At 39.3% G+C, this 27,995-nt stretch overlaps 3 protein-coding genes across 5 annotated transcripts in view; 2 read left to right on the top strand and 1 right to left on the bottom strand.

Annotated features, from left to right (window-relative positions):
- Nucleotides 1-23: 23 nt before the first annotated feature.
- Nucleotides 24-12,422, top strand: NUP43 (nucleoporin 43). The gene is made up of 8 exons (XM_029223781.1): nucleotides 24-175; nucleotides 488-610; nucleotides 1,262-1,339; nucleotides 2,704-2,884; nucleotides 4,178-4,313; nucleotides 5,351-5,502; nucleotides 7,518-7,640; nucleotides 10,577-12,422. The coding sequence occupies exons 1-8, from the start codon at nucleotides 56-58 to the stop codon at nucleotides 10,804-10,806; spliced, it is 1,143 nt and encodes a 380-aa protein (XP_029079614.1). The 5' UTR covers nucleotides 24-55; the 3' UTR covers nucleotides 10,807-12,422.
- On the bottom strand, nucleotides 11,832-27,995 carry LOC114895917. The gene is given in 6 exon segments (XM_029223545.1): nucleotides 11,832-12,061; nucleotides 12,267-12,329; nucleotides 17,035-17,186; nucleotides 17,266-17,808; nucleotides 17,810-17,959; nucleotides 27,984-27,995. Coding segments are annotated over 4 exon segments (732 nt in total). The 3' UTR covers nucleotides 11,832-12,061; nucleotides 12,267-12,329; nucleotides 17,035-17,159.
- Nucleotides 17,470-27,995, top strand: part of LATS1 (large tumor suppressor kinase 1) — a 41,934-nt gene continuing 31,408 nt past the window's right edge. For 2 of the 3 annotated variants that reach the window (XM_029223778.1, XM_029223780.1), the window contains exon 1: nucleotides 17,470-17,689. The gene's annotated coding sequence lies outside the window, so the exon portion shown is untranslated. Of the gene's footprint in view, nucleotides 17,690-18,543; nucleotides 18,637-27,995 lie in introns of those variants that run through there. The other variant, XM_029223779.1, reaches the window with a different exon arrangement.

The raw sequence follows: 27,995 nt of genomic DNA, 5'->3' as shown, positions 1-27,995 counted from the left end.
GACTCACTCAGCGCGCTCTGTGCTTCTGGCTGTCCCTGGCCTGGTTGCTTTCGGCATGGAGGAAATTTATGCTAAGTTTGTGTCACAGAAAATCAGCAAGACCCGCTGGCGACCGGTACCTCCGGGGAGCCTGCAGACCGTGGAGACTTTCGCCACGGGCTCTTGGGACAATGAGGTACCCCCGCTCCCGGCCCGGGAGGCCCCTTCCTCCTCCTTCCCTCCTGGAACCGAGCCCCCGGCCGCCGGCGCGCGAACTCTCTCGTCTTCTGGCTCCTCTCGCCCTTCTCCGTCCCCCAAATGCACGTCTCAGGCTCGGTTGCCTTGTACCTCAGAGCCATTGATGGCCCCGTATCTCCTCTTTTTTAATGATTATCATTCCATTTGCTTGGGATGCTTTTAAAGCAAGGTTGATTGAAGGCAGTGCAAATTTTAATTTCGGAGAGTTTGACATATATTTCATCTCAAGATAAAATTTTCTGCTTTACAGGAAAATTATGTTTCACTGTGGTCTATTGGAGATTTTGGGAACTTGGACTCTGATGGAGGATTTGAAGGAGACCATCAGTTATTGTGTGATATCAGACACCATGGTGATGTAATGGATTTACAAGTAAGTCTGTGTAATATCCAAAAGCTAACTTTTAAAAAACTGAGAGTGATCTTTACACTTAGAGATGTAAAGGACCTTAAAGTTTGTCTAGTCTCACCCCAGGTTTACAAGAAACTGAGTTCCCTATAGGTTATGATTTGCCAACATCATATAGCTGCTTAATGGCAGAATCAGGACTGGGGAAGGGGATGTGGAATTAATCTTAGCTTGTTTGTTTGCCCAATTGACCATCTACTATCTGCCAAGCACCGTTTACATAAGTTAATTTCATTCTCGTCGCATGCTTGTTGAATCAAATACTGTTATCTCTGTCTTAATGAGAACACTGAGACTAAGATCTTTGGAGCATGTACTATGTGACAAATACTGTGCAAGGCACTTTACATGTTTTTGCTTTTTGAGTTCTCATAACAGCCTAGCAGGGATTAGTTCTCTGTTTTGCAAGTTTACCAAGGCTTAGAGAACTTAACTTGGCCAGGGTCTCAAAGCTGGTAGTAAGTGGTGGGAATGGAATTTTGACTCTCACATTTTATTTGCTTAGCATTTATAGCCTCTTTGCATTTTAAAATTGTTATACTACTAATTGAGTCAAACAAATGGCTTCCTCCCTGCTAATATTTATGAATCTATAACAAGCAAGAATTTTCTTAGTTTTTTGACCAGGAAAGAATTGTAGCTGCTTCATCAACAGGATGTGTAACAGTTTTCCTTCACCATCCGAATAACCAGGTAAAGAACTTTTGTTTGAAATCTCAATTTGCGTTTTAATTTTTTTAGGAAGGTTTAAAGAAAACTGTACTTAATAATGACACAAATAATAAAGTTTTATAGTCTTAAAACGTGGAGGGGAAAAATCATTGTATTACCCATCTTTTAGTAGATTAATTCTAGAACCATGTTTGTGTGATCCTTCATTCAAATTGGGTATCTCTTATGTTCTCTTAGGTTAGATTTAACAATATGGTATTCTGGCAAGTATTTTTCCTGTAATTCTCTTTTAAGATCCTAGTCTGGTCTTTTGAAGAAAGAAAGAACACTTTCTAGCTCAAGCATCATGAGAGAGAACACGAACAGCTACCTTGCTTCAGATAGAACCTAGGTTTCAATTGAAAGAGAGGATATACTATATGAAGGCTTGACATTTTTTACAATGCCTTTCTTGTGTGTGCCAAAGCCTGACTGCTGATCTTCAGAGCATAGTGGTAAGGGCAGTCCTTTAAAATAGGCCCACTTGAAGTAAAAGTTTTAAGTTGCTAGAAGAGAATGCTTACTTAGATTTGGGGATTAATCAAGGTCATCTTACTAATAGGCATGCCTAGTAAATACAAGAGCCAGGTCTAGTTAAATATTTTTCTTTTTTTTTTTTACTGTTTATTTCAGCAATGCTTTTATTTTTTATTTATTTCTTTTTTTGGCTGCGTTGGGTGTTTTGTTGCTGCGCGCGTGCTTTCTCTAGTTGCCGCGAGCGGGGGTTACTCTTTCGTTGTGGTGTGCAGGCTTCTCATTGCGGTGGCTTCTCTTGTTGCAGAGCACGGGCTCCAGGTGCACAGGCTTCAGTAGCTGCAGCACACGGGTTCAGTAGTTGTGGCTCTCGGGCTCTAGAGCGCAGAGTCAGTAGTTGTGGCGCACGGGCTTAGTAGCTCCGCGGCATGTGGGATCTTCCCAGACCAGGGCTCGAACCCGTGTCCTCTGCATTGGCAGGTGGATTCTTAACCACTGTGCCACCAGGGAAGTCTTAACTATTTTTCTTAATGGAGTCATTTGGAAAGCACTACAGAGATTTTCTCTTAAATGTAGGCCAGCCCCCTTAAGAATTTAGAGCTGCCTTTGAACACATAATTACCTGATACCTAAAAACCATTTCTTTAGTTTGAGATAAGTTTGGGATGTTATTAAAAAGCGTTTCTTTTGAATCTAATCCAGTATATACAGAGCTTTAATGGAAGTAGTTTCTAGACCTTAATGCTTGGAAATACAAAGGGAAGAGAGTTACTATGTTTCTAGAAAGGTGTGAGACACAGTTTTAGTTGGGGAAAGCTCTAGTTTTTTGGAGCTTTGCTTTGATTAATCATAGCCTCATTTGTGACATGTAGACTCTGTCAGTCAGCCAGCAGTGGACAAGAGCTCATTACCACACGGGTCCAGGCAGTCCTTCCTGCAGCAGTGCACCATGCACAGGTGTTGTGTGCAGCAACCCAGAAATTGTCACAGTTGGAGAAGATGGTCGAATAAATCTCTTCAGAGCTGATCACAAGGAAGCTATAAGAACTATAGGTAAGAAAAATCCTATTTCTTTGGTCTATTGCATAGTAATTGAGCAGCTACCATGTGCTAAGTAAATGCAATGCTAGGTGTGTGAGGGATTTAAAAATATACAAAGCAGGATCCCTTTATCAAGACAGTATGTTGATAAGGCCTGTATGAAGGAGTGACTAGAAGAAAAAGAAATTTGTGGAGAGGAGAGCCAGAGGGGATTAACAGATAAAGAATTGAGGGGCAGGTGGCAATCCATTTAATCTAGGTTCCAAACCATAAATAATACTAAAAGGTGGCACACCAGATAAAGGGAACAGCATGGAGGCAGGGTAAGACCATTCAGAGAATGACAGAAAGTGTAGTTTGACCTGACTTTAGATATTTGTATAGGAGAAGTAAGAAATGAAACAAGAAAGGTAAATTGTGGTCAGGTTGTGAAGAATCTAATGCACAGCTGTAGAGGTTACGTTTTGTTAGGTGGGCAACTACGGAGCCATTGAAAGTTTTTGAGCAAAGGGGTGATGTACCCCGTGTCATGCTTTAGAAGGATTATTCCAGTGTAGTAGTTCTCAACCATACTTTGCACAGACTTGCCTGAGGAGATTTTTAACAGGCCATCACCGTAGACTTCCTAAATCAGAACGTCTGGATTGAGCCCATGAATCAGTTTTTTGTGTTGTTAACATTTTTAGTTCTGAGGAACACTATTTGTTTAGCTTTTAGGGACCACTGCCTAGTGGCAGTTTGGAGGAGGGTCACAAAACAATTTAAGTGTATAGTAAATTAAGTGGTATAAGTTTAAACACACTATGAAAAGGAAAAGGACAGTTAAAGCAATCAGGAAGGACTTCATGGAGGAGAAGAGAGCTGATGAGGATAAAGATGTATAGATTTGAGATAAGTCAGCGGAATAATATAGGTCAGAATGAGCTCTGTAGGAAGCAATGGTGTTTGGCTCAATAGAATGGAGGTTCTGTGTTAAGCAGTAGAGGGAAGTAAAGTTGGATATAAAGGAACCTGAACAGCTGTCTCAGAAATGGAGGGTAACAACCTAAAGTGGAAATAGAGAAATAAGTGAAAACTTAGCCCTCCTTTTGGAAAACAGTTCAGATGTCCTGTGAGTGATACAATTTTTCTATTAAAGGAGAGTCCATTTTAACGTGTATATTATTGCATTTTTCTATAGAAATTAAACTGTGACTTATTTAAAATTTCATTTGTAATATTTCAATCAGTGGAGGGAATGCAATTTAAAATTTTCATGGAAAAGGGGGGCCTGTTAACACACAATGCTGTTTTCTTCATTTGTAGACAATGCAGATAGCAGTACACTCCATGCTGTAACCTTCCTTCGAACTCCTGAGATTCTTACAGTAAATTCAATTGGACAGTTAAAAATATGGGATTTTAGACAACAAGGAAATGAGCCCTCTCAGATATTATCACTGTAAGTTTTGATTTGTAATTTCAGTAGTGTAAAGCAAATTTGTTTGACTGTTTATAGCAACTGACTTTAAACCATATTGTATTTTAATTGCATGCTAAGAGAATAATCTCTGACTAAATTTGATAAAGCAAATACAGTTGACCCTTGAACAATGTAGGGGGTTAGAGTCACTGACCCTCTATACACTCGAAAATCCCTGTATAACTTATAGTCAGCCCTCAATATACGTGGAATCCTCTGTATCAGAGGTTCCACATCTGCAGATTCAACCAGCCTCAGATCATGTAGCACTGTATATTTACTGTGGAAAAGTATTCATATGTAAGTGGATCCCTGTTGTTCAAGGGTCAGCTGTATAGTTGGATGGGCTTGATAGTACCATGCTGCGTTTGGTAAATATTTGTTGTATTGATTCAGAAGTTTATATTAATCTCTTTGAAGTTTATGTTATTTAATGGGGAACTTCTTTTTGCTCATCAAATGATTCTATTAATAGTGGGAATATTCTATTAATATATTAATAGAATATTCTGTTCTACTAATAATACACTCTAGATGTGACTGGGAGAAAAATATAATCCAAGGTATTTTTTTGAGCAGAAATCCCCTTTCTATGTGTGCAATCTTCTCTTCTCTAATTAGAAAATAGCATGTGTCAAGCTGGAAAAAAAGTTATATAAACTAAGCATTAAATAAGGTAGAGTAGAAGTAAGGAATATGCTGTTTAGTTGATATATAATGTTTTTAAAAAGCCAAGGAATGGAAATGTTTTGCATATCTTACCATCAAATTATCTTGTTCCTTATGTGTCCAAATTGAAGAGAGAATGAATAACTCTGGCCTTTAACTCCCCCTCAGAAATTTTAATATTTAGAGATATATTTAACGTAGTCAGTTTTTTGACATGATTTAAGTTTAGCCAGTAGCTCCAGCCACAAAATTATCGTTTCGTTACTGGAAAGAAACAGGTTTCATAGGTTATTCAAAGATAAATTATACTTTACAACTGTGTGAAGTCATTGTATCTCCCATTAAAGGACTGGTGACCGAGTGCCACTCCACTGTGTTGATAGACATCCCAACCAGCAGCATGTTGTAGCTACCGGTGGTCAGGATGGAATGTTAAGTATTTGGGATGTTAGACAAGGTACAATGCCCGTGTCTCTACTGAAGGCTCATGAAGCTGAAAGTAAGTATTGTGGTGATACATAAGTTTTTGGTGTGTGAGCTATACAATGTATTATAAGCAGCTTTCCATAATGATACCTATGGATCATTCTACAGCAGAGTTTTTGACTGAATTGTATAAATTTATAATAATTAACTAATCCCTTTTTATTTGAAATTTACGTTCTTTAACATGTTTGATTATTATACACAAAACCGTAGTGATTATCCTTACATATTCATCTTTATGTGCTTCTTTTCTTAGGGTAGTTTTTTAGAAATAGAATTGATGAGTCCAAAAGTTTGCATAATTTTAAAGCTGTGATTCATGTTGTCAAATTGTTCTACATAAAAATAATACGAGTTTATATTGCCACACCAGTATGTGAGAATGCACTTTTCCCATGCAAATGCAGGCTGTTATTTTTTATATTTGCTAATCTGTGTGTTCTTCAATTTATTATTGTACCTTTTTCTTTTTTTCTTTTAACAAGAACAAAAGATATAGGCTCTTGCCTTGTTTTTAATGTTTGTCATTTGATTTTGGTGGAGATTTTTTGGCTGAACAGAAATTTTTCATTTTATCACCACGTCAGGGTGGATTATAGTTTTAAATTCTGACTTAAGAGAAGTTGGTATTAATGCTTCAATAAAACTATAGAAGAGCAAACCTTATACCAGTATTGCAACTTCTAAGTTTGTTTCACATTATTAATACTTTGGAAAGATAAATAATTTTTAAGATTATATTTAAGAAGCAAATAGAAACTTTTTCCCTCTTCCAGGTATGGCTATGTCCAGGTAAAAAGAATAAAAAGGAATAGGTGTGCCCTTAGAGCCTGTTGTTGCTAACCTAGTGGTAGTTAGAATTACAAACTTTCAGATATCTTCTCACCAGCCCATTTTTAAACGCCAGCCTGTATTGTTCAACAAAACACACAAGTGTAGTGGCTTGTAGTGTATTTTGAATTCATCTTGACTCTTGGCTAGAAATAAGATGTTTTACAGACGTTTGTTTTCTAATTTGAAAGTATATAAATACATAAGAATCTAGATTTGGGCAGTCTGCTAATGGCTGTATAGGCTGTTTTGTTTTACTTTGTTTTAATGAAACAGTACGAATGTACTTTACACAGGGACTCAGCAGCACACATTCCTTTCCGGAGGAAGGTGACCTTTTTGTTTTCCGGCGTGTTTAATAGTGGTAACTGTCAGAATGAAAATGCCAGCTTGCAGACACGTGCCTTGCACTTTTTATGCTACACTCTGAGCACTTTCTATGCTGCCTCTCTAAGGTTACCTAACCCAGAATCACGAAACCCTTGTTCACAGACTACTGTTTTACCTTCATGCTGCAGCTGTCTTCCTAAGACGTCCTGGGCAGTCCTTGGCTCCCAGATACCTATTGGCACACAAAGTTCCCTTAAAGTTTAGAGCTTGAGGAGTCCCCAGTCCCAAGCTGGCTTCTTAAGTCTTTCATTTGAAACCGGATCCAGATTTTTGGAGCATTTCCAGGTTTTGGTTTGCTGGGAGCTAGTTGCTATTTCTGTGATACAGGCCAGAAGAATCCAGAGTCTTGGCATGAGCCAAAATTGGACTATGTCTCTTAGAAATTCATTTGTATTCTACTTTTATGGTCTTCTCTCTCTTTCCAATAATATAACCTTCATGTGTTAATGACACAGGAATTGAAAATAAGAGAACTTAACAATTTTCAAAAAATCTTTTCAGAATTATTCCATTGTCATACTTTTCCATAAAAAAATTGTAATAGGTCAAATGACTAGCATTTATTTTCATTCATTTGCTGGCCCAATACACAAGTAGATTTACTTGACTTCTTTATCTTATCTACATGTTTTAGCCATTTGGAGAGTTATGTCTTTTCTTTGATCCTGAAGCCTTTGATTTTTATCACAGGCTTGGAGTTTGAAGGTGTGTGATGGAGGTTAATGGAAGGTGATGCCTAGAGACAGGGTTTTGATGTTTGTTCAACTAATCTACACAAGAATAAGCTTCTTGGTTGTTATCTTTTAGTGTGGGAAGTTCACTTTCACCCATCCAACCCAGATCACCTATTTACTTGTTCTGAAGATGGATCTCTCTGGCATTGGGATGCCTGCACAGATGTACCTGAGAAATCATCACTCTTTCACCAAGGTAAAAAATTTTAATGAAGATTCTTGTGTGTAATTTTATATTTTTAAATACCAAATTAGAAATTCTCATATTTTTAACATTAAGGAATGACAAAATGTTTCCATTCTCTGGCTTCAGGGTAAATTCTAGTATCACAGGGCTTGAAATCTGACTGTCAGCTACTGACCACTGTACTGCTGATGACTAGAAATGCTGTTAGCTGGCTAACTTCGGACAGCCAGGGGTCTTGTTTGTGAGTACATTGTTGTGGGCCCTCATGCCATAGGATAGGCACTGACAGCTCTCTTATACTACATTGTCAAGGGTGTATGGCAAGACCAAAGTTGATCTTTTATGTATTAAGGTACTGGTTTCTCCTCAGACTAAAAGGCCCTGTCTCCTGAATAAAGACAGAGGTAAGTAAAGGTCAGCCAGAAACTATACACTTAAAATCAAGAGGTATTTTTTTTCTGTTTTTTTGCATTTTCTAACCTTCTTGTTTTTAAGTTTGTCTGTGGTTCCAAAGTTTATTTGTTCATTCATTCAGCAAATGTTTATCAAGTGCCTACCACGTGCTAGGCACTCTTCTAGGTGTTAGAGCCCATGACAGTGAGCAGAAAAGCCTCGAGGCTCATAGAGCAAATATTCCAGTAGACAGTAAGTAAGATAGATAATGTCTCAGTAAAAGTCCCTGCAGAAAAACAGAAACTACCCTGGATTTAGAAGGAATCGGTTTCATGTGTGTTAGAAGGGCTAGAAGAACAAAAGGTAATGGGAGGGATGCTGGAAGAGCAAATAGCAAAAAAAGAGGAATGCCAGAAATCAACAGTTGTTAATACCTCTGCTGTACAGTTGGAAGTGCTGTCCAATTTGGTTCTGGATCAGCAGAAAAGGTGCCACCTCAGCCGGGGCTGGAATTACAGCCTGTGTTGTCGTTGCCAGGAACCTGGAGCCTTTTCCTTCCCCCACCCGACCCCGTCTGCCTTCCAGTCACACACAGTAGTGCCTCTCATGGGCAGGGTCTGCCTGGAAGGCAGATGGCAAGGGAGCCTGGAAAAAGGAGTTTGTCCCTGCAAGACATAGTAGAGCACAGCAAAGTAGGAAAGGAGACAGCAAAAAGGAAAAGATCTGGACCAAATACCCTGATGCCTATGAATAAGAGTGAAGAGAACAGGAGGATGAAGAATTAGTGGAGGAGGGGCCACTTGGCAGGGAGAACATTTGAGCAGAGACCTGAGGAAGTGGAGGTACGAGTCACAGGAATGCGTGCCAGGTGGAGGAAACGGCCAATTCCAAGGGCCTGAGACAGAACAGCAAGGAGGCCAGTGTGGCTGCAGTTCAGCAGGCCGGGAGTGTGCGGAGGTGGCAGGAGCTGCGGAGGACTCTGCAGACAGGGATGAGGGCTTCAGGTTCTCTTCTGAATGTGACAGAAAGCCACTGGAGAATTTTGAGCAGGGGAGTGGGGTGATCTGTCTTACGTTTCCAAAGAATCACTTAGGCGACTGTGTAGAAAATAGACTGGGGAGAGGGATGGAAAAAGCAGAAGCACGGAGACCAGGGAGGAGACTTAGCACAGTGGTTCTAATGTTAATTTTCACAGTATTCAAGAGTAATATAAAATATAGGAGCAGTAAAAGGTAAACAAAAACTAAGACGGAAAAATCTAAAACATCTCCAGAAAAATTCTGGAGAAGTGTCGCATGTGTAGAGCACGCAGCACGTCTATGCTAATAACTTCATGTATGGAGAAACTAAGAATATTATTAGTTTCTAATAAATAATAAGGATTAGCTAAGCACTTGGTTTTTTATTTCTTCTTCCCCTACCCCCACTATCTTGCATTTGAGATTTTACTGTTTGAAGAACCTTGGTTAGACTGGAAAGAGCCATTTACTATATTCTGTGCCTAGTATCGCAAGGAACAATATTAGACACTGTGAAAAGGTAAAATAAATATAATCTATACAACCTGCCCTTAAGAAATACTTAATTTAGTTATGGAGAAGGGGGCATGCAAAGTTAAATCATATAAGAAATGTTATAAGGTAGTAAGTTATTAGTGGTGCGTATAAGTGCTGAGGGTTCCAGGAAGGAAAAGAGAAGCATGAACTAGAGTCATCTTCAAAGGCTTCTTAGAGAAGGAAGTTGAGCTGGGCTTTAAGAATCAGCAAGATTTAAACTCACTAATCTTTAAGCTTCAAGATATGAGGGACTTTGCCTTGTATTCCCAGCACTTCGCACACCGCCTGGCATATAGTAGGTACTCAGCCATTTACTGAGTAAATGAAATCTGTCTTTATTTGATCTGGCAGAAAGTTGAAAGGAAAGAAAATTTCAAATGAAGGCTAAAACTGAAATATACTGCTTCTGCCCCACTTAATCCTGCATTAAATGAAGAGCACTGTCAGACATAAAAGTTTATAATCTGGTAGTGTTCTTAAATTCTACGTTTAAGAACATTTACCTGAAATAAAGGCGAAGAATAAAAGGAGATCTAAAGCAAGTTGATTATATTTTTAGACATATAGAAATAAATATATTTTTAGAAATATTCATGTAGAAATACATCCAGAAATTTTCATTTTTTGATTATCTAAGAACTTAGATTTCCATATATTATCTACATTTATTCTACTTGTCTTCTAGGCATTTTGGTACATTTCTGAGACTTTCCATTAAAGAATAAACAGGAAGACAGTGTCTAAATGAATCTTGTGCTTTGCTGCAGATTTCAAGTTTGATAGCCATATTATCCCATGGAAATTTGAGTATTTAATATCACTGAGTAAGCCTTTAGTCAAAAATGGTGATGTGTTATAATGGAATTATCAGCCAGTTATTCTTGAGAATTAAAAACAATATATATCATCGCCTTTTTTAAGTATTAGAATTTCAGATGTTTACTAGTGTAAAATTAGTCTTGAAAGAAGTTTTCACCTTTTCTTTTCTTTTCCCAGGAGGAAGAAATAGTACTTTTTTGTCTCATAGCATTAGTAACCAAGCTAATGTTCATCAATCTCTTATAAGCTCCTGGCTCATCACTGACCCTGCCAAAGACCGTATTGAAATCACAAGCTTGCTTCCCAACAGGACTTTGTCTGTGAACAGTTTGGATGTTTTAGGTCCTTGTCTTGTTTGTGGAACCGATGCAGAAGCAATTTATGTTACTAGACAACTTTTTTCATGAAGATACTAAAAGATTTCATGTAAAACATAGTTATAGCCTTTCAAATTCCAGCTTCTCTATGCAAATTTTTATTATTGGAAAATGTGAAATTTGCAGGGGAAGCATCCATAAACTATTGTTAATTTTGATGCCCAGTTTCAGCTTTTGTTAGTTGAATATTCTTCTAATAGTTAGTATCTAGAGTCTGATTAATGACTGATGGCAAAAGAATTGGACCGTGTGGAAGAACATCAGAGGGATCCTTGTGCTGATAAATGCACTGCCTTCAGCACAATTCTGGGCAGCTCATGGAACCAACTCTTCATTGTTGATGTTGCAGGCCTCAAAAATGTCAAACCACCAATGGGTTCCTATCCTTTTTATCAACGGTGTGTGGGGTATACCCCTCCCTGGTGGCCTTAGCTAGTATTTATTCTTTTTTACTACAAGTATTTTCTTCAGTTCTTCCACATTTTATTTACTTAATAATTTTTGTAAACTTTTTTCAGAAAGAATTGAGAACAAAAATGGCAAAATTTTTGTAGTGTTCAAATTTTTTTAAAGGTAAAAATGTTTTGACAGTTTCCTTTACTAGAATGGGTTTGAACAGAACTCCGTCAGCTCCTTAGACCCAACTTTATTTAGAAAAAAAAGACAAGTACATTTTTCCTAAGGATTTTTGCTTTTATTTAGTTTTACAACATAGTTGAAAATTGCTGAATTGGACATTGTGCAATAAAATAGGATTTGACATTGATAAATGAGCTGACTTACAAAAGAATTTGATAGGTAACATGCAGAGACTAGTATGATGATGTGGTAGGAGTACAGAGTTTTGCCATCTTTATCTTTAATGTTAATGATGACCTAACATGCAGTGTTTTAAGACAATTTTATGATATTGTCTTTCTAAAGTTTGTTAGATTAAATGCATTATTGAACTGTTAAGACCTTAATGACAAATCACTCCTATTACACAATTGAAGTGTATGTTTATTTACTTTACAATTCCAACAATAATTACTATGAAGTTTTGTCTTTCTGTCCCAATAAATATTTGCAGTTTTTTTATGCCACCTTACCTCAGGGTTTTTTGGATTTTGTTTTTTGTTAACATTTTAAAATGGAATACATATATGCATCTGCTGTTTTATATATATTTGGCTCAAAAATATTTGACTGAATGGACTTGCCTCGCGGTCCAGTGATTAATGCAGGGGGCACAAGTTCGATCCCTGGTCGGGGAACTAAGATCCCACATGCTGCACGGCACAGCCTAAAAAAAAAAAAAAAAAAAAAAAAATCGACTGAAGATAATTAGTAACTTTGAATTCCAAAGAATCAGAGAAGGAAAGAAAATGTTGCTGATAGGAATTCTTAATCTGTTTATAGTTTTATTGCTGGGGCTAATTTTTAAAACTTTCTGTTATTACAAAAGTCATTCATTGTAGAAAAGACAGTCAAAAGAAAATTGTAAGTACCTAATCTCAAAGAGAGACAATTCTTTTCACACTGTCTTCTATCCATCAATGTATATAGTTTTTCTGTAAAAGAAATGAAATATACATGTTACATTTGTAGATGCACATTCTCTAGCAGTCAACACATGAATTCAATAATAAAAATATAGCTAAGAATTTTCCTCTGACTTTGTTTTTCCCTTTGTATGAATGTCTTGCTGCAGCCTAAGCTACAGTGTCCCTCTCCTCATCCGGTACAGGCATCCTCCCATTCTACTCGGCAGGCTAACATCTTTGCTTTGAATGGCCCAGAGTTGATCTCATCACTGGAAGACCCTAGCTCCCAGGTGGCACATTTTCCGTGTACAGTGAATGGCAAACTTGTTGTGCCTCTGCTTCGATCCGTATTATCTGCTGCTGAAAAGTTTGAAGGTTACATGTACGTTGTTAGCACCCTTCTCAGTTTCCAGCAGCAACGTATACAATTTCCCTTGATCACTACAGTAAGTAATTGGTAGGGGGGGGAACCAGACATACAGGCTTAGCACACTAGCTTGGAATGGAAACAAGTTTGAAGTTTGAAGCTTTGATTTGATTTAAGGGTATTTGTAACCATAAGTAGAAGGAAGTACATTTGAGTAGTGTTACATTTTCTATCAATTGAAGAGTTCTGCCAGACTTAATAAGAAACATAAGAAACTTCTCTATCCTTATTGATAAATAAAACCCTAATTTATGAATTTGTTAATTCTCACTGCTTTTATTCATGAAACTATCAAATAAAATTTCTTTTGAGGGCTGTAGGATCTCAGAGGTGAAAGATATCTTGGAGGGCATCTCCATACTAAATTTAATCAACACTTCCACAGCACCCCCAACAAATTATCATCCAACCTCTACTTGAAAATATACCATGATAAAGTTTCCCGTTTCCCAATGTAGCCTCCTTGTTTGGATAGGATCCAAAACAATCCTATAAAAAAAGAATCATTATTGTGGGTTAATGAAATGATCATGTGAACCTATGAGATGGAACCAAACACCATTTTATCGAATTTGCATTCTGTTGGGGTGCTTTACTATAAGGTTCAACTAAATAAATGAATTTTCACATACTGAACTGAAATTTGCTTCCATTTGTCTTCTTTTCTCAGGAGCCACAAAAAACAAATTTAATTCTTTTCGTCATATATTCAAATGTTCAGAACTACGTATTGTAGCTTCTTTGGGGTAAACTTTTAAAATCCCTTCAATGGTTTCTTGTGGGCAAGGTTCCCTTCCCCACCTTTCTTGCCCTTCTTGGCTAAATCCTGCATACCTTTCCGGACTCCTCTTAGGTGTCATTTTCTCAAGAAAGTTCTCCCTGGCCTCTGACAATCTGGGCTAAATTGTACTCGGCATCAAAAGCCCATTGTGCAGAGCTTATATTGTGCTTACAGCCATTTGCTAAGCAGCCTGTCTCCCTCTACTGGACCACAAGTTCAAGAACAGGGCCCATGTCTTAGTGTTGTATGAACAATGTTTAACACAGTATCTAATACATAGTAAGCCCTGAATTAGCCTGAATTGAACTAAACTCACAATTTTGTTTTCCCTTTAAAAAATAAAGGCCATCATTAAAGTGTGACTTCCAAAATGAATACTTTTCCAGTGGTGTCTGCCTTGCTGAGAGTATGACAGAAATCTGCCATCCTGGTTCTGGGTACAATATTCCTTTGTAATGCTGTCTCAGCTTATTTTACCTATTCTGATATTTGTTCAGTTGACTGCTGACTAGTTTAACTTAAACCCTTAATTTTCACACCTGATACTCCCTAAACCATACCTCCCTATTCTTGAGGTAATGCCGATGACTGTGATTCTTACTATAGGTCCATCCTTCCTGTTTAAGAAGACAAATTTTCTTTCACTTTAGGAAAGAGCTAACAATCACCTTTGAATCTTTTCTGCAGAAGCTGATCGTTTTCAGAATTGCCCAGCGTGCTCTCTACACCCTCATCCCATTGGTAAGGAGATAGGTTAAATGGACTTAGGCCCACCTCCCAATTATCAGTGACATATGAATCATTGGTATTTGGCTACAGTTGTTGAAATATTTATAAACCAACCTAACTTATTGACATTCTGCCACATTTATCTTGTTCATAAGGCTATGTGAGAAAACACCTGTGCTACAGCTATCATCCTATCAAAATCTTGGCATAATTGAAAAATTCCTTGTCCTTTGTGAATAACGCTTCTATTTCACAGTACTGTGGAAACATCCTTTTAATAATTCATTTTAGAATCTTGTCTAAGAAGCATACTAAGTTCATGAGTGTATAGTTTATATCAAGCCTTCATTTAAACTTATGGTATCAATATGATATCTAGCTCAGACTAATTAGATGGTCTGAAGCAGTAGCAGTGCTCTTGTTTTACAGATAATGTAACCTGGGGAGAGCCAAACTATGATATGCAACTATTTAAACTATTTCATTGGTATCATTCTGAACCACAATTAATGTTAAGTGGCAACAAAGAATAATTAAATAACAGCCTAGACTACAGTCATCTTAGCATCAAAACAATTACAGCATTTCACTATATTAGTAGAGGGAGAAAACCACAAAGGGGGTGGGGGTGAGAGAAGTAGAATGACTAGAATCTAGCTGATGAGGTAATAAACTTTAATTAATTAAAAATAAACTAATGGTCAATTCCAAACTATCATGACTAACTGGACTTTGGGGGAACAGTAGTTGACAGACCAGCCTAACATAGCCATCAGACATGCATCAACTGTCAAAACAATTTTTGTACAGACCATGGTTATAAGAAGCTAAATTGTAATTAATACTAGACTGTAAAATACTAGCTGCAACAAATCAAAACACAGACCTTACTCCTGCATAGTATGGAATCAACTTATTAGCCAGAGAGATCCTACAAGCAAGGATTCCCCAGTAGCAATGAGCACACCAAGAACCCAGATTTGGTTTCTAATACCATTCTCCAGTAAAAGGAACCAAGGCTCCTTGGAGGGGCAGGAAAGAAACCAGATAGTTTGGAGCATTTTGTAGTCCCAGAAAGGAAGACAGTTAAGAAAAAAAAAAAAAACAAAAAACGATAGGAGTATGTTATAGGGACACAGAAGCTAACTGGAAGAGCTCCAATAGCCAAAGCTGGAACAATTTGATCAAAAACAAGAAATACCCAAACTATTAAATAAATATCCATGAGTCCACATTGATAAGAATAAGTGTTTGAAAAAAATGGATGAGAGACAAATCTGCTCAGAATTCCAAATAATTTGTGTAAATTCTTCACTCCCAAGGAGGTGGAACACAATTCACTCCTAAGTGTGGGCTGCTCATAGTTGAGAGCCTTCCCCTAAGACAGTGTGAATTCCTGGGAGAGCCTGTGTTCTCAGGACCACGGTGCTCTCCAAACTTTTTCCATGTGTGCTGCCTCTGTTCCTACAGTCATCCAAGCATGAGACTTGCCCCTTACATCTGTTGATTAAAAACAAAATGAGACAACCTACTATACATAAAATAGATAAGCAACAAGGATTTGCGGTACAGCACATGGAACTACATTCAGTCTCTTGTAATAACCTATAATGGAAAATAATATGAAAAATACATATATTTAGAACTGATTCATTTTGCTGTATACCTGAAGCTAACACAGTATTGTAACTCAACTATACTTACAAAACAAAAACCACACAACTACAACAAAATCAAAATATCCCTCTTCCATGAAGCACTGAAGAGTTGAACAGGCTGAAGCTGGACCAACGGTTTTCCATCACAGCAACACAAAGCCCTCCAAACACAATGGCAGGTATTGCCATTCTCAGACATCAGCACCCTTAGTAGGCATTTTCCTGGTCTTTCACCTCCACCCACTCCCAGTCTCAGCCACGTTTCATCCTGTTGGTTGGTTCTTCTATCCTGAACATTCCTTCTCTCCTTTCCCTGCTCTTTTCTCCCCCTACTTCACAGGAGTAAACCTCTTAATATATAGAGCCATTCACTGAGGTCCTTGAATTATCTAGGAATTCTCCTAAAGACAGTAGTTTTTGGAGATGCCCATCTTTAGGTTTAGAGAGATGAAGAGCTTAAATAAAGAAGTTCTGAGGGTTGGTGACAGAGGTGGCAAGGTTTAGGCGGCAGTCTGCTCTTCCAGATACATAATCCATCTACAAAGGACAAGCAGGCCTGTGAACATATTAGATTCATATAATTCATATTAATTTTGAGGCTGAAAGATACCCTGCAGGTTACTTAGTTCTCCAGCTGAAGAAAGTAAGACCTAGAGCTATTAAGTCAGCCACTTTGGGCCATGTCTTCTACAGAATCTGTGATTGTGGAATACAGATTTTCAACCAAGTGCTCGTGGAATGTAATCTTTTAACAGGTTTTCACATTTGAACTTCTGGATACAGTAGCCAGCAACTAATTCAACATCAGAAAAAAGTCTTAAAAAAATTGTCTCTAGTAAAAAAGGATGAGATATTTGAAAATACTAAGTGTATATATTTTCTAGAGGCAGAATTGGCAAAGGCGCTCTTTACAATGGGTGGGCGGTACCTTTAAACATCATACAACCATTGATCCCATCCCAAACTTCTAATTCAATCTAACAAGAAATAAAACCTCTTCTCGCAGTTACCATTATCCCAATTACGGCAATAACGACTTCCTCTTCTACCGAGTCGGCTGACATTAAAAATCTCTAAACTCCCTAATCTGTCCTGGTTCGAGAATATATTAATCTGGCTGATTCAGAAAATACTTACGGATTTACTCGGGGAAAGAGTGCTAAGCAAATATCAATTTATTTCAAAGCGTCTAGAAATCCCGAATCCCGATGTCCACAGCGAGGTTCTGAGAATTAAACTCCTCCAGATGCGCATCTTTTATCCTATACTCGTCCATAGAAAGAGTTCAACTGAAAAGAGATAGACAATGAAATAAATGAGTGGGCTTAGGATGGAGGGAACCTGACGCCACCAGCCGGGGCGAGTCACCTGAGCAGCGCAAGGCAGGGGCGACGCTCGCAGACACACAGAGAAACGGGCGACTACGGAAAGCGGGAGGCCGCAGGCGGCGTGCTCACTCCCCGTCGCCGGGCGGGCCGAAGCCCCCAGTCCTCGGCCCCCGCGCAAGCGACGCCGGGAAATGCCCACATCCGGGAAACCTGCAGCGGAGTGCGGCGGCGACACCGAGTGGAAGGCAAAATGGCGGCAGCGGCGGCGGCGGCCTGGTGCTAAGGGGAGAGCCAGGTCCCCGCGACCCCCGCGACGGGCCGCGCTGGCCCGCGACAGTCCCCCGCCGTCTCTGCCCGCCCTGCCCCACCGGGGATACTTGGAGTCCCCGGGACGGCCTCCGGCCGCCTCGGCGCCCGCCCTCGGGCCCGTGGCCGCTGTCCAGGAGCCCCTCTCTCCCCTGCAGGTAGGTCCGAGGCTGTCGTAGCGGGTGGGGCGCACTCTCTTCTCCCGAGCCGGAGTTGGCGGGGCGGTGGCCGCCGGGGCCCACGCCCATCCCCGCTGGCGGGGGTCCAGGGGCTGCTACGGACTGGCGGGCCGGGTCGGCCCGGTGCGGGCCCGACTTGGCTGGTTGCACGGACCTGAGCGGAGCCCTGCCCTGGGGAAGCGAGGGTTGGCCGCGTCCGGGGCTGGAGGAAGAGCCCCGGGCTTTGCGGCCTTGGAGGTTCAGGTTGGGCTAGGAAGAGCCGGTGTCGCCGGAGGCCGTGCGCGGACTCCCTCGCACCTCCACCCTTATCCCCAACACGCACGGGTCAGCGGTGTTCAGGAACGAGGGAAAAGCGAAAGGTGGGAAAAGCGAAAGGTAGTTCTGAAGGAAATTCGCAGTAACAGAGACGCAGTTCTTTCATCCCAGAGGGACCCGATGCTGGATATACCTTGAAGAAATTCTCGGAATTTCTACCTACAGTCCACTGTAAATAGGGTACTGTTCATAGCTGGAAGGGGTAGGAGAGATGGAGGGATCTCTGTGGAGTAGGCGTGTGTATGTAAATACAGAAAAAGAAGGAAAGGAAATTAAGGGAACATTGTTTATTATAACTTCAAAAAGAATTTGTATCACAAAGAATGACTCTCAGGTGACTTGATTTAACCCCATTCTCCAATTGAAAGTTCTTTTCTAAGGGAAGAAAATTTAATGTCTGTTGACCCATGTGTTAATATTACTCAAAATATATCGTCATGTAGAAGTTATTCATAAATCTAGTGAGAAATAAGTATAATCTCGCACAAATAATATTGTTTCACTCCGGTTAGGGAAATGAATTTGAATCATGTGAAGCTTGTCCGGCCTTTATGGATTATATATTGAGGATTAAGAATTTTTTATCAAATTTCCTCCATGTGGAAGAAACGGTAGGACATTATAATTGGAATGAATGTTCTCTGCTAAGGTGTCTACGTTTGTGATTTAACTCAGGTTATTTCTGTAATAAGTTGACAGACAGGTAAAATGAGCTAGTTGATTCCCTAAGGCAGTGGAGGAATTTGACTGATTTAACAGTAAAAGAAGTAGCATTGTGTTCCTCTGATCGGCTGCTCCTGCAAGAAACTAGATCATGGTACACGCCAGGGAAGGCGCATTTTTTTCTACGCCTGAGTATTTATTGAATATGACTTGCCACTCTTCAAAAGCAAATAATAAAATACTTCTGCTACATATTTTTGATATCATGTGTGGATATCCTTCTGTAGGTTGAGTTTTTGTTTTTGTTTTTAATGCTTCTCTTTGTTACTCTACGTAAATGTAGTCTAGGAACAGTTTCAGCTCTGGTTATTTAGTTTTTGTTCTAGATGTTATATTTACATTAGTGGGGGATTTTTGTAGACCGCAAAAGTTATTTAGTCATTGATCAACATTTTTATCAAGTAGAAATGGCAGTCATTTTTCAGCATGAAGATAAAATATGGTGATTGTTTTCACTTTTGATAAGTTAATTCTTAGAAACTGAATTGGAGATGTCATCAGTATGCAGAGATTCTTGAATATTGCTGTATGAACAACTAAGACTATGGTGCTAAGACAGTACATATTACTGTTGCTATTCTCATGACTGATTTAGTCAAACTTTGAGACAGGCCATCTTTCTTAAAAACCTAATTCAGGGCTTCCCTGGTGGCGCAGTGGTTGAGAGTCCGCCTGCCGATGCAGGGGACACAGGTTTGTGACCCGGTGCGGGAAGATCCTACATGCCGTGGAGCGGCTGGGCCTGTGAGCCATGGCCGCTAAGCCTGGGCGCCCAGAGCCTGTGCTCCACAACGGGAGAGGCCACAGCAGTGAGAGGCCCGCGTACCGCCCAAAAAAAAAAAAAAAACCTGATTCAACCTAAGGTAACACTTTGAAATCTTCTATCGTAATGGGATCTATTCTTCTTCTAAGCTGGACAGTGATATTTGTTTGGACTCACATTTTCACATTTGATGACGGTCTGAACTTTCTAAGAAATGGAGATTTTGTCTTTTCAGTCTAACCAGTTTAAGTATCTCTTCAAAGAATGTGAGTAGTTATAATCCCTTAGGAAAACTCAAGATGTAGGTATGGTAAAAAGAGCCCTGGGCTGGTTCAGGATGTGTCAAGTCCATTCCTAGCATGATGTTGAGATGGCTAAATGGTCTTAGGCAGGCCACATTACCTCTCTGGATCCCTTTGCTCATCTGAAATTATAAATATATATATGTAGATATATAGGTAGATATACATATATAGAGATAGATAGATATACGTATCAGTCTATCTGTTTATATCTATATATCCCCAAGACACCTATGCTCTGTCAATCTGTGATCTAGTAGGAAAAATAAGTTTTATTTGACTGTGCAAAGTGCATTTGGAGTTCAGAGGAGGTTGACAGCTACCAGTTCAATGAAAACTTCAGGAAGGAAGCATTTGAATGGGACCTTCAAGGTTGGGTATAATTTCTACAAGAAGAAATATGGCAGAGGGGCTCTTCCAAGAGTAGTGAACAGGAAGAGTAAGAACATGAAAGTAGAGAAGCACAAAGTACATTAGCTGAGAGCAGGTAATTTGGCTTGGTTAGAATCTGGGTAAGATAGTGGAAAGAGTAAGAAGATAATAACATTTATTGAGTCGGGCACTTATTCTAAACATTTGACATGCATTAAACTTATTTAATGCTTAAAATAACCCTATTTAAATAGGACTATTATTGCGCACATTTGAAGATGAAGGAACTGAGGCACAGCTTGCTGAGATCACAAAGCTATTGTAGTTACTGGTAGAACTGGGATTTGTACCCTGCTCTTTGACCCAGATCTCTGACTTTAACTAAGTTAAAGGAATCATTGAGGGTTCTGGAGTAGGGAGGTAACATGATCAGAACTATGTATTAGGAAGACTCATCTGGCACCAGTGTAGCATGGGTTAAAGAGCTAAGCTGTTTAGTGTTGAAGTGTTCTTCTAAAAATTCTCTTTACTTATTAGAGTTTTCACATATCAGTTTCACGTTTGTTAATGCCAGTGTCAACCATACCTTGTTGGAGGGATTGTCAATTAGTATACCTTTCTGGAAGACAACCTGACAATAAGTATCAGAATTTTAAATATGCATTCTCTTTGACCCAGCAATTCCACTTCTCGGAATTTATCTTAAGGGAAATGCTCAATAATGGGTGCACAAGAATTTTTTTTAATGGATTATTTAAATGGTTACAACTCTGTAAATATACTAAAAACCATTGAATTATACACTTTATTATTTAGTCAGTTAGTTATTTTTGGCTATACCACCGTGCAGTATGCGGGATCTTAGTTCCCTCACCAGGGATTGAACCCGTGCTGCCTGTAGTGGAAATCCCAGCACAAGAATTTTTATTGCCACAGTTTTTATTAACTAATTTTTATATGTAGAAGGAATATGTGTATACATGTAAGCTATGAAGCATAGTAAAATGAACATCCATGAACTTACCACCCATCCTCAGAACTAGAATATTACCAATACAATTGAAGTTATCACTGTTTAAAACATTATTTATAATAGCAAAAATTGGAAATAACCTAAAGGACCATCAGTAGGGGATAGATAAGTTATGATACGTCTACATGATGTAATTCAATGTATAGTTATTTTAAAAAGATGAGGTTGAATTGTCATATTTCCTCAGTTCCAGTACACCATTAAGTCTAAAACAAGCAATCTGTTTAGTAACAATTTTTCAGGGGAAAGAAAATAAGCATGGTTTTTTTTTTTTTTTGGTACGCGGGCCTCTCACTGTTGTGGCCTCTCCCGTTGCGGAGCACAGGCTCCGGACGCGCAGGCTCAGCGGCCATGGCTCATGGGCCCAGCTGCTCCGCGGCATGTGGGATCTTCCCAGACCGGGGCACGAACCCCTGTCCCCTGCATCAGCAGGCGGACTCTCAACCACTGCGCCACCAGGGAAGCCCAAGCATGGTTTTTAACTAACCTTCAATAGAACACATTTATCCATTCAATTGTATACCATTCAGTTTTTTTGAGTCTTAGCTTTATTCACATTCAGAATCTAGAATTCTTCTGATTTACTTTGGGCTTTGGTTAGTTAACAGATAGCATCATGGTGGCGTGCTGCTTTTCATAACCCCAGTTAATTATCGTGAACCTCTTTATTGACTTTATGATTGAGTATATGATTTTGAGGCATGTCAAAGAATACTGGAGTTTTGTCTTCCTTTCCTTTTGCTTAAACTCTTAGTTTTGTTTTTTTCTCCTGAGTTGAGTGAGTTATTGTTAGAAATTAAACAGCTTCTTCTGAAGGTAACTCAAAAGGGTTGACAGGTATTTGAGTGCTTGTACTTCATAAAAGACTTTTACCTTTGAAAATTCAGTGATCTCACCTAAATTTGGCAGTTGTTTATGCCTTTAATTGCATTGTCTTTTTTTTTTTTTTTTTTTTTGGCTGCATTGGGTCTTTGTTGCTGAGCGCAAGCTTTCTCTAGTTGTGGCGAGTGAGAGTTACTTTTCGTTGTGGTGCGCAGGCTTCTCATTGCGGTGGCTTCTCTTGTTGTGGAGCATGGGCTCTAGGCATGCGGCCTCAGGAGTTGTGGCTTGCGGGCTTACTTGCTCCGCGGCATGTGAGATCCTGGACCAGGGATCAAACCCATGTCCCCTGCGCTGGGAGGTGGATTCCTAACCACTGTGCCACCAGGGAAGTCCTGCATTGTCTATTATATGACAATTTCTGAGTACATAATGCTGCATTATAGTGGAATCTTTTTGAAGACATTTTGAGCATTAATCAAGGGTCTAGATTCAACCATGTGGCGCTGCCAGTGAAAATAATACAATTGAAGTGACAAGAAAATTTGGCCTTTTATTTATGGTCAGGTTAGCTATGTGTGTTGTCTGCTATTCCAGAACTCCACTTTGGAGCTGGCAAATTCCTTTTAATACTGATTTTAAGATATACTCAGTTTTAGAAATGTTAAAATGTGGAAAAGCATGTATCTGAGAATCAAGAAGACACTATACTTTATGTCCTAGGAAGAGATTCATAGTATTATGTTATTCTTTTGCTAGCATGTTGGGCCCTAATCAGCAGTAGCTAGATTCATAGGTCCTGTGGTCCATATGTCCAGTACTCTCTTCATCAGGTCCGGATATAGCTCCTCTTGGCCCAGAGACCTTTGAAGTTATCTTCGCTCTCTTGTCTCACACTCACTCACCACATTACAGAATAGTAAAACAGAGACAGGAGGGCATAATAAGCACTACTGTTAGAAAAGGAGAAGAATGAGAAATAGCAGTTGCTGATAAAATAATTTTAAAACCACCATAGGCAGATCTTGTGAAAGCAACCAACGCTGGAGGAAGGGGAGATTCCTTTACTGGACCTTGATTCAGTTGTCTGGGAGGAACTCCCTCATCCATTGTTTTTTGTAACTGTTGGCCGTTGCTCTCCAAGAACCTCCTGGGAGTCCTTTTTCCTTAATCATCCTTGGTCACCTATGAAGTGTGAGCTTTGGGGGAATAGTCCGTCTTTGGAAGGTGCAAATCTTTCTTGACTAAGTTACTGCTCATAGGAGTTGAGAGCCCAAGGGTTTTAAATTTTGAATAGTTGAAGGGTTTTTTAGTTTGAGCTTGAGTGGTTTTTCAAAAAAAAATTTTTTTAACAAAACAGTTTCCTCAATTTAGAAAGCTTCTGATGTGTTTAATTCCAGTCAGTTGCATGTGTCAGTAACCATAACCAAAGTTCACATGTGTTAGTAACCTCATCCAAAGATTTGAGAACTCCCATTTCGCTTCTCAGTTGGTTGAGGGAAGGCCATACCCTTAACGTTGGTTTTTGTTGTTGTTTTAAACCACTGAGGTATTTTAATCAGCCAAGAAGTTTCAGTGGGCATCTGTGCTCAGAATCTTTTAATCCTACCTCTTCATGTTGGGGTCTAAAAGCGAGCTGCTTTTCCAGTTCTGCAAGACTTTAAATTTCTGAACCCTTTCTGTCCCTTTCTATTTTTGTTTGCAAATAAGCTGCTTTTTTTCATGACCTTGTCATTTATTTATATTGCTTTGCCAAATAGCCAATAGCAGCCAGCATACACTTCTAAGATTCTCTTTTCTAAACTCTTGTCATAGAACTACAAGTTCAGTAGGCTGTTTGTTACCTTGTGAGTTATAACAGGCAAACCACTTTATCAAATATTTTGCCACTGTGAAACATGGTTCTCCATTTTTCCAGCCTCCAGTATCAGTTCCCTTGAAGCCCTCAACCTGACCACTTGGCCGTACTGGCCTACATTATAGCGGCACCTCACTTCTAGGTACCAATTTCTGTATTAGGGTAATGAGAGACTACGTATACAAATAGACAATGGCTAGATCATATATGAAAGTAGAACTCTGACCCACAGTCTTAGTAGCAATAGTCCCAAACAGTCAAGTCTTGGTCAGTAGATGCCAGCTTCTCTCAGGACCAACAAGAGAAAACCAGATATGCTTCCCAAAACAATCACATAGGATGTCCCACTTTTAGTTAGCTGGCCTCCAGCTTCCTCATGACAGCAGCCTACAACTAGAGCATACCTGAAGTCTTTTTCCGCTTCCCTGCCTGCCTTTGAGTCTCTGCTAAACACGAGTGACGGTGGCCAACTCCCTTCCAATAGCAAGCTCTGAATAAATAGACTCTGCTTGTTTTGACGGTCTTTATTGCCACAATAATATTAGGCTGTTTTGTGGTAACAAATCCCAAAATATCAATGACTTAACACAACAGAGATTTCCTATCTTGCTCACACACAGTCCAACGGGGGTCGTTAGTAAGCCATCCAGTGGCTTAGGGACCCACAGTCCCCTATAATGTGAAGCTACCATCTCAAAATGTGACCTGGATTGTCATTGAAGCAGGAAAGCAACAGATGGAGAAGCACAGTGGCTTTTAACTGCCTTGGCCCAGAATGGACACACATTACAGATACCTACTAGCGGGGCTTTGGCAACTAACTGGGAAATAGAGGGCAGTATGTTAGTGTAGTCTCTTCCACAGGTATTAATCAAAAGCAATTGCATAAAGACATGCCACATTTCCTCCATTTCACCATTTCTGACATCAGGTGATGCAGATCATATTACAATTGAAATGAACATTTAAACATAATGTTTCTGTTATTTCCCTTGAAAAGCTAATGTTGAAACAATATTGTTACATAGAATTAATGGTTCTTTAAAGAAATCCTGTGTGTTTTAGTGTACTTTGTATTTGAATAAGAATAATTTGTAAGGCGGGGAGGGGAAGCTGGGATGAAGTAAGAGAGTAGCATTGACATATATACACTACCAAATGTAAAATAGACGGCTGTTGGGAAGCAGCTGCATAGCACAGGGAGATCAGCTCGGTGTTTTGTGACCACCTAGAGGGGTGGGATAGGGAGGGTGGGAGGGAGGCTCAAGAGGGAGGGGATATGGGGATATATGTATACATACAGCTGATTCACTTTGTTATACAGCAGAAACTAACACAACATTGTAAAGCAATTATATTCCAGTAAAGATGTAAAAATAAATAAATAATTTGTAGCAGAACCATTCCAAGATACAGAGCGCTATAGTCATTTCATTTTCTTTATTTTTTTGCTTTTGGTTTTGGAAAACTCAAGTATACACAGAAGTAAAGAGAACAGTACAGTGAACTGTCGTGTACCCGTCACCCGCTACAACAATCATCAGTTTATCACTTTTGTCTCATCCAAATCTCCATCCACTTCATCACAAAACCAAATTATTTTGAAATACCAGGCATCATATCTTATTCGCAAGTATTTCTGCATGTATATGAAAGAGCTAAGTGTAAACTAATCATTTATTTAAACCTATAGCACATTATCACACGTATCCCAGAACTCAGTCATTTCTGTGACCATTGTGCACTCACTTGGATGTTAGGAATGTTAGTCAAAGTACAGAGTTATAGAATATAGGACTAGAGTGAATCTCACTGGTCCAGCATTCTCTAAAGTATATTACATAGAGCATGAATCCCATAAAATGCTCTGGGGGAAAAAGTTCTTTGGTCAGAAAAGTTTGGTCAACACGACATTCTCTTCTTGTAAAGTCACATGATAATGTAAAAGAATGACATCATATTTTGTGTGTTACGATCCCATTTTGATTAAGAGTAATATATGTTAGAGTATGCAGTATTAATAGTGATTGTATTAGTTTTCTGTGCCTTATGTAACAAATTACTACAAAATTGAAGGCTTAAAACAACATAAATGTTTTCTCATACAGTTCTGGAGGCTAGAATTCTAAAATCAGTATCACTGGCCCAAAATCAAGTTGTTAGCAAGGCCACTCTCCCTTAGGAGGTTCTAGGAGAAAAGCAGTTCCTTGCCATTTCCATCTTTCTTTCGGCTACCCAGCATTCCTTGGCTTCTGGCTGCACTCTCTAGTCTCTGCCTCCGTGGTCACATTGCCTCCTCCTATTCTGTGTATCAAATCTCCCCCGCCTCCCATGCATGTACTGCTCAACTGGATAATTGTTGATAATCTCCCCATTTCAAATTCCTTAATGACATCTGCAAAGTCCCTTTTTCCAAATAAGATAACATTTTCAGATTCTAGGGATTTGGAAGTGATTATCTTTTGGGATGGCATTATTCAGCCTACTACAGTGGTTCTCTCTCTGTTAAAGGAGGGACTTATGAGGGACTTCTACTTTACATAATTATATAATATTTGAATTTTTCAGTAAGGCCCATCTTTTTATAATTAGAAAAAACCAAGATTATATTTTCTTAAGAGTAAAAAGAAGGAATAAATCACCTGCATTTATTAGTTTAACAGATATTTTTGCACTGCCTGCTGTTTACCAGTTTCTGTTTTAGGGGGATGGAAGGCAAATGTAGTATCTTGACAGAGAGAAGCAAAACTATGCTTATTTTGGTTTTTCTTCTCTATCAAGGAGAATGATCTTGGAAGTGGTAAAATAATATAATAATAAAATGATGGGTAGGGGGCTTCTCTGGTGGCGCAGTGGTTAAGAATCCGCCTACCAATGCAGGGGACACAGGTTCAAGCCCTGGTCCGGGAAGATCCCATGTGCCACAGAACAACTAAGCCCGTGCACCACAACTACTGAGCCTGCACTCTAGAGCCCATGAGCCACAACTACTGAAGCCCTCGTGCCACAACTACTGAAGCCCGTGCGCCTAGAGCCTGTGCTCTGCAACAAGAGAAGCCACCACAATGAGAAGCACGTGCACCACAACAAAGAGTAGCCCCTGCTCACTGCAACTAGAGAGCCCGCACGCAGCAACGAAGACCCAGAGCAGCCAAAAATAAATAAATAAATAATTTTTAAAATTAAAAAAAATAAATAAAATGATGGCTAGGGACTTCCCTGGTGGTCCAGTGGCTAAGACTCCGCACTTCCACTGCAGGGGGCACAGGTTCGGTCGGGGGACTAAGATCCCTTATGCCACACTGCCCGGCCCAAAAAAAAAAAATGATGGCTAACTTGGAGTTGAAACCCAAAATAAGTGAAATATTAAAGGATTGCCTAGATGCTATAAATTAAGTGCAAACCAGATACTGAGAGAACTGACATGTGACATTGCACAACCACTGTTGTTAATCCTTGATGATGGAGAAATGATAGGTTCTAGACTGGAAGTGGAAAATATCTTCCCTTTTAGAAAGGGTAGAGAGTTGATTCTGCAACTTTAGACTCGTGAGCTAAGTGTTAAACCTAGAAAAATTCATTAGTAAGCTATTAATATTCTGGGAAGGCTGAGGGGAAAAAATGCTTATCATTAGAGACCAGCTTTCTTCATAAAAGCACAAGATGTATCAGTCCGAATTTCGTTTATGAAATAATTATCAGTAGATTGGGTCATGTTGTAGACAGACGTAACAGTGACAAAGTTCATTATTTTTGTTTTTACAAAATGGAGAAATGTGGGCTGCTTGTCAAGTAGAATTTGATTGATTCATAACTAATTTAGCAGTTGTACCACAAAAGTACTGATTATTGAGGTGAAGTCATCAGGAAACTGTGCCTCTAGTGGTCTGCTTCAGGACTTCCTCCTGTCTCAGGCCTTCTGCAAATATTCATGTATGTGTATATATGTAATTAATATCCATAAATATAATTTTTTAAAATACAAAGGTTTATCTTTAACAGCTGTATGATACAATTTATATACCATAAAGTTTGTTCATTTAAAGTGCATAATTCAGTGTTTTTTGTTTTTTTGTATGTTTACAGACCTGTACAACCAT

The sequence above is a fragment of the Monodon monoceros genome, unplaced genomic scaffold (genome assembly GCF_005190385.1).
Source record: "Monodon monoceros isolate NGI ecotype Baffin Bay Population unplaced genomic scaffold, NGI_Narwhal_1 Super_Scaffold_15, whole genome shotgun sequence".
Classification (NCBI taxonomy): Eukaryota; Metazoa; Chordata; class Mammalia; order Artiodactyla; family Monodontidae; genus Monodon; species Monodon monoceros.
The sequence above is the reverse complement of the archived record's forward strand: the minus strand, read 5'-3'. Positions and strand labels throughout refer to the sequence as shown.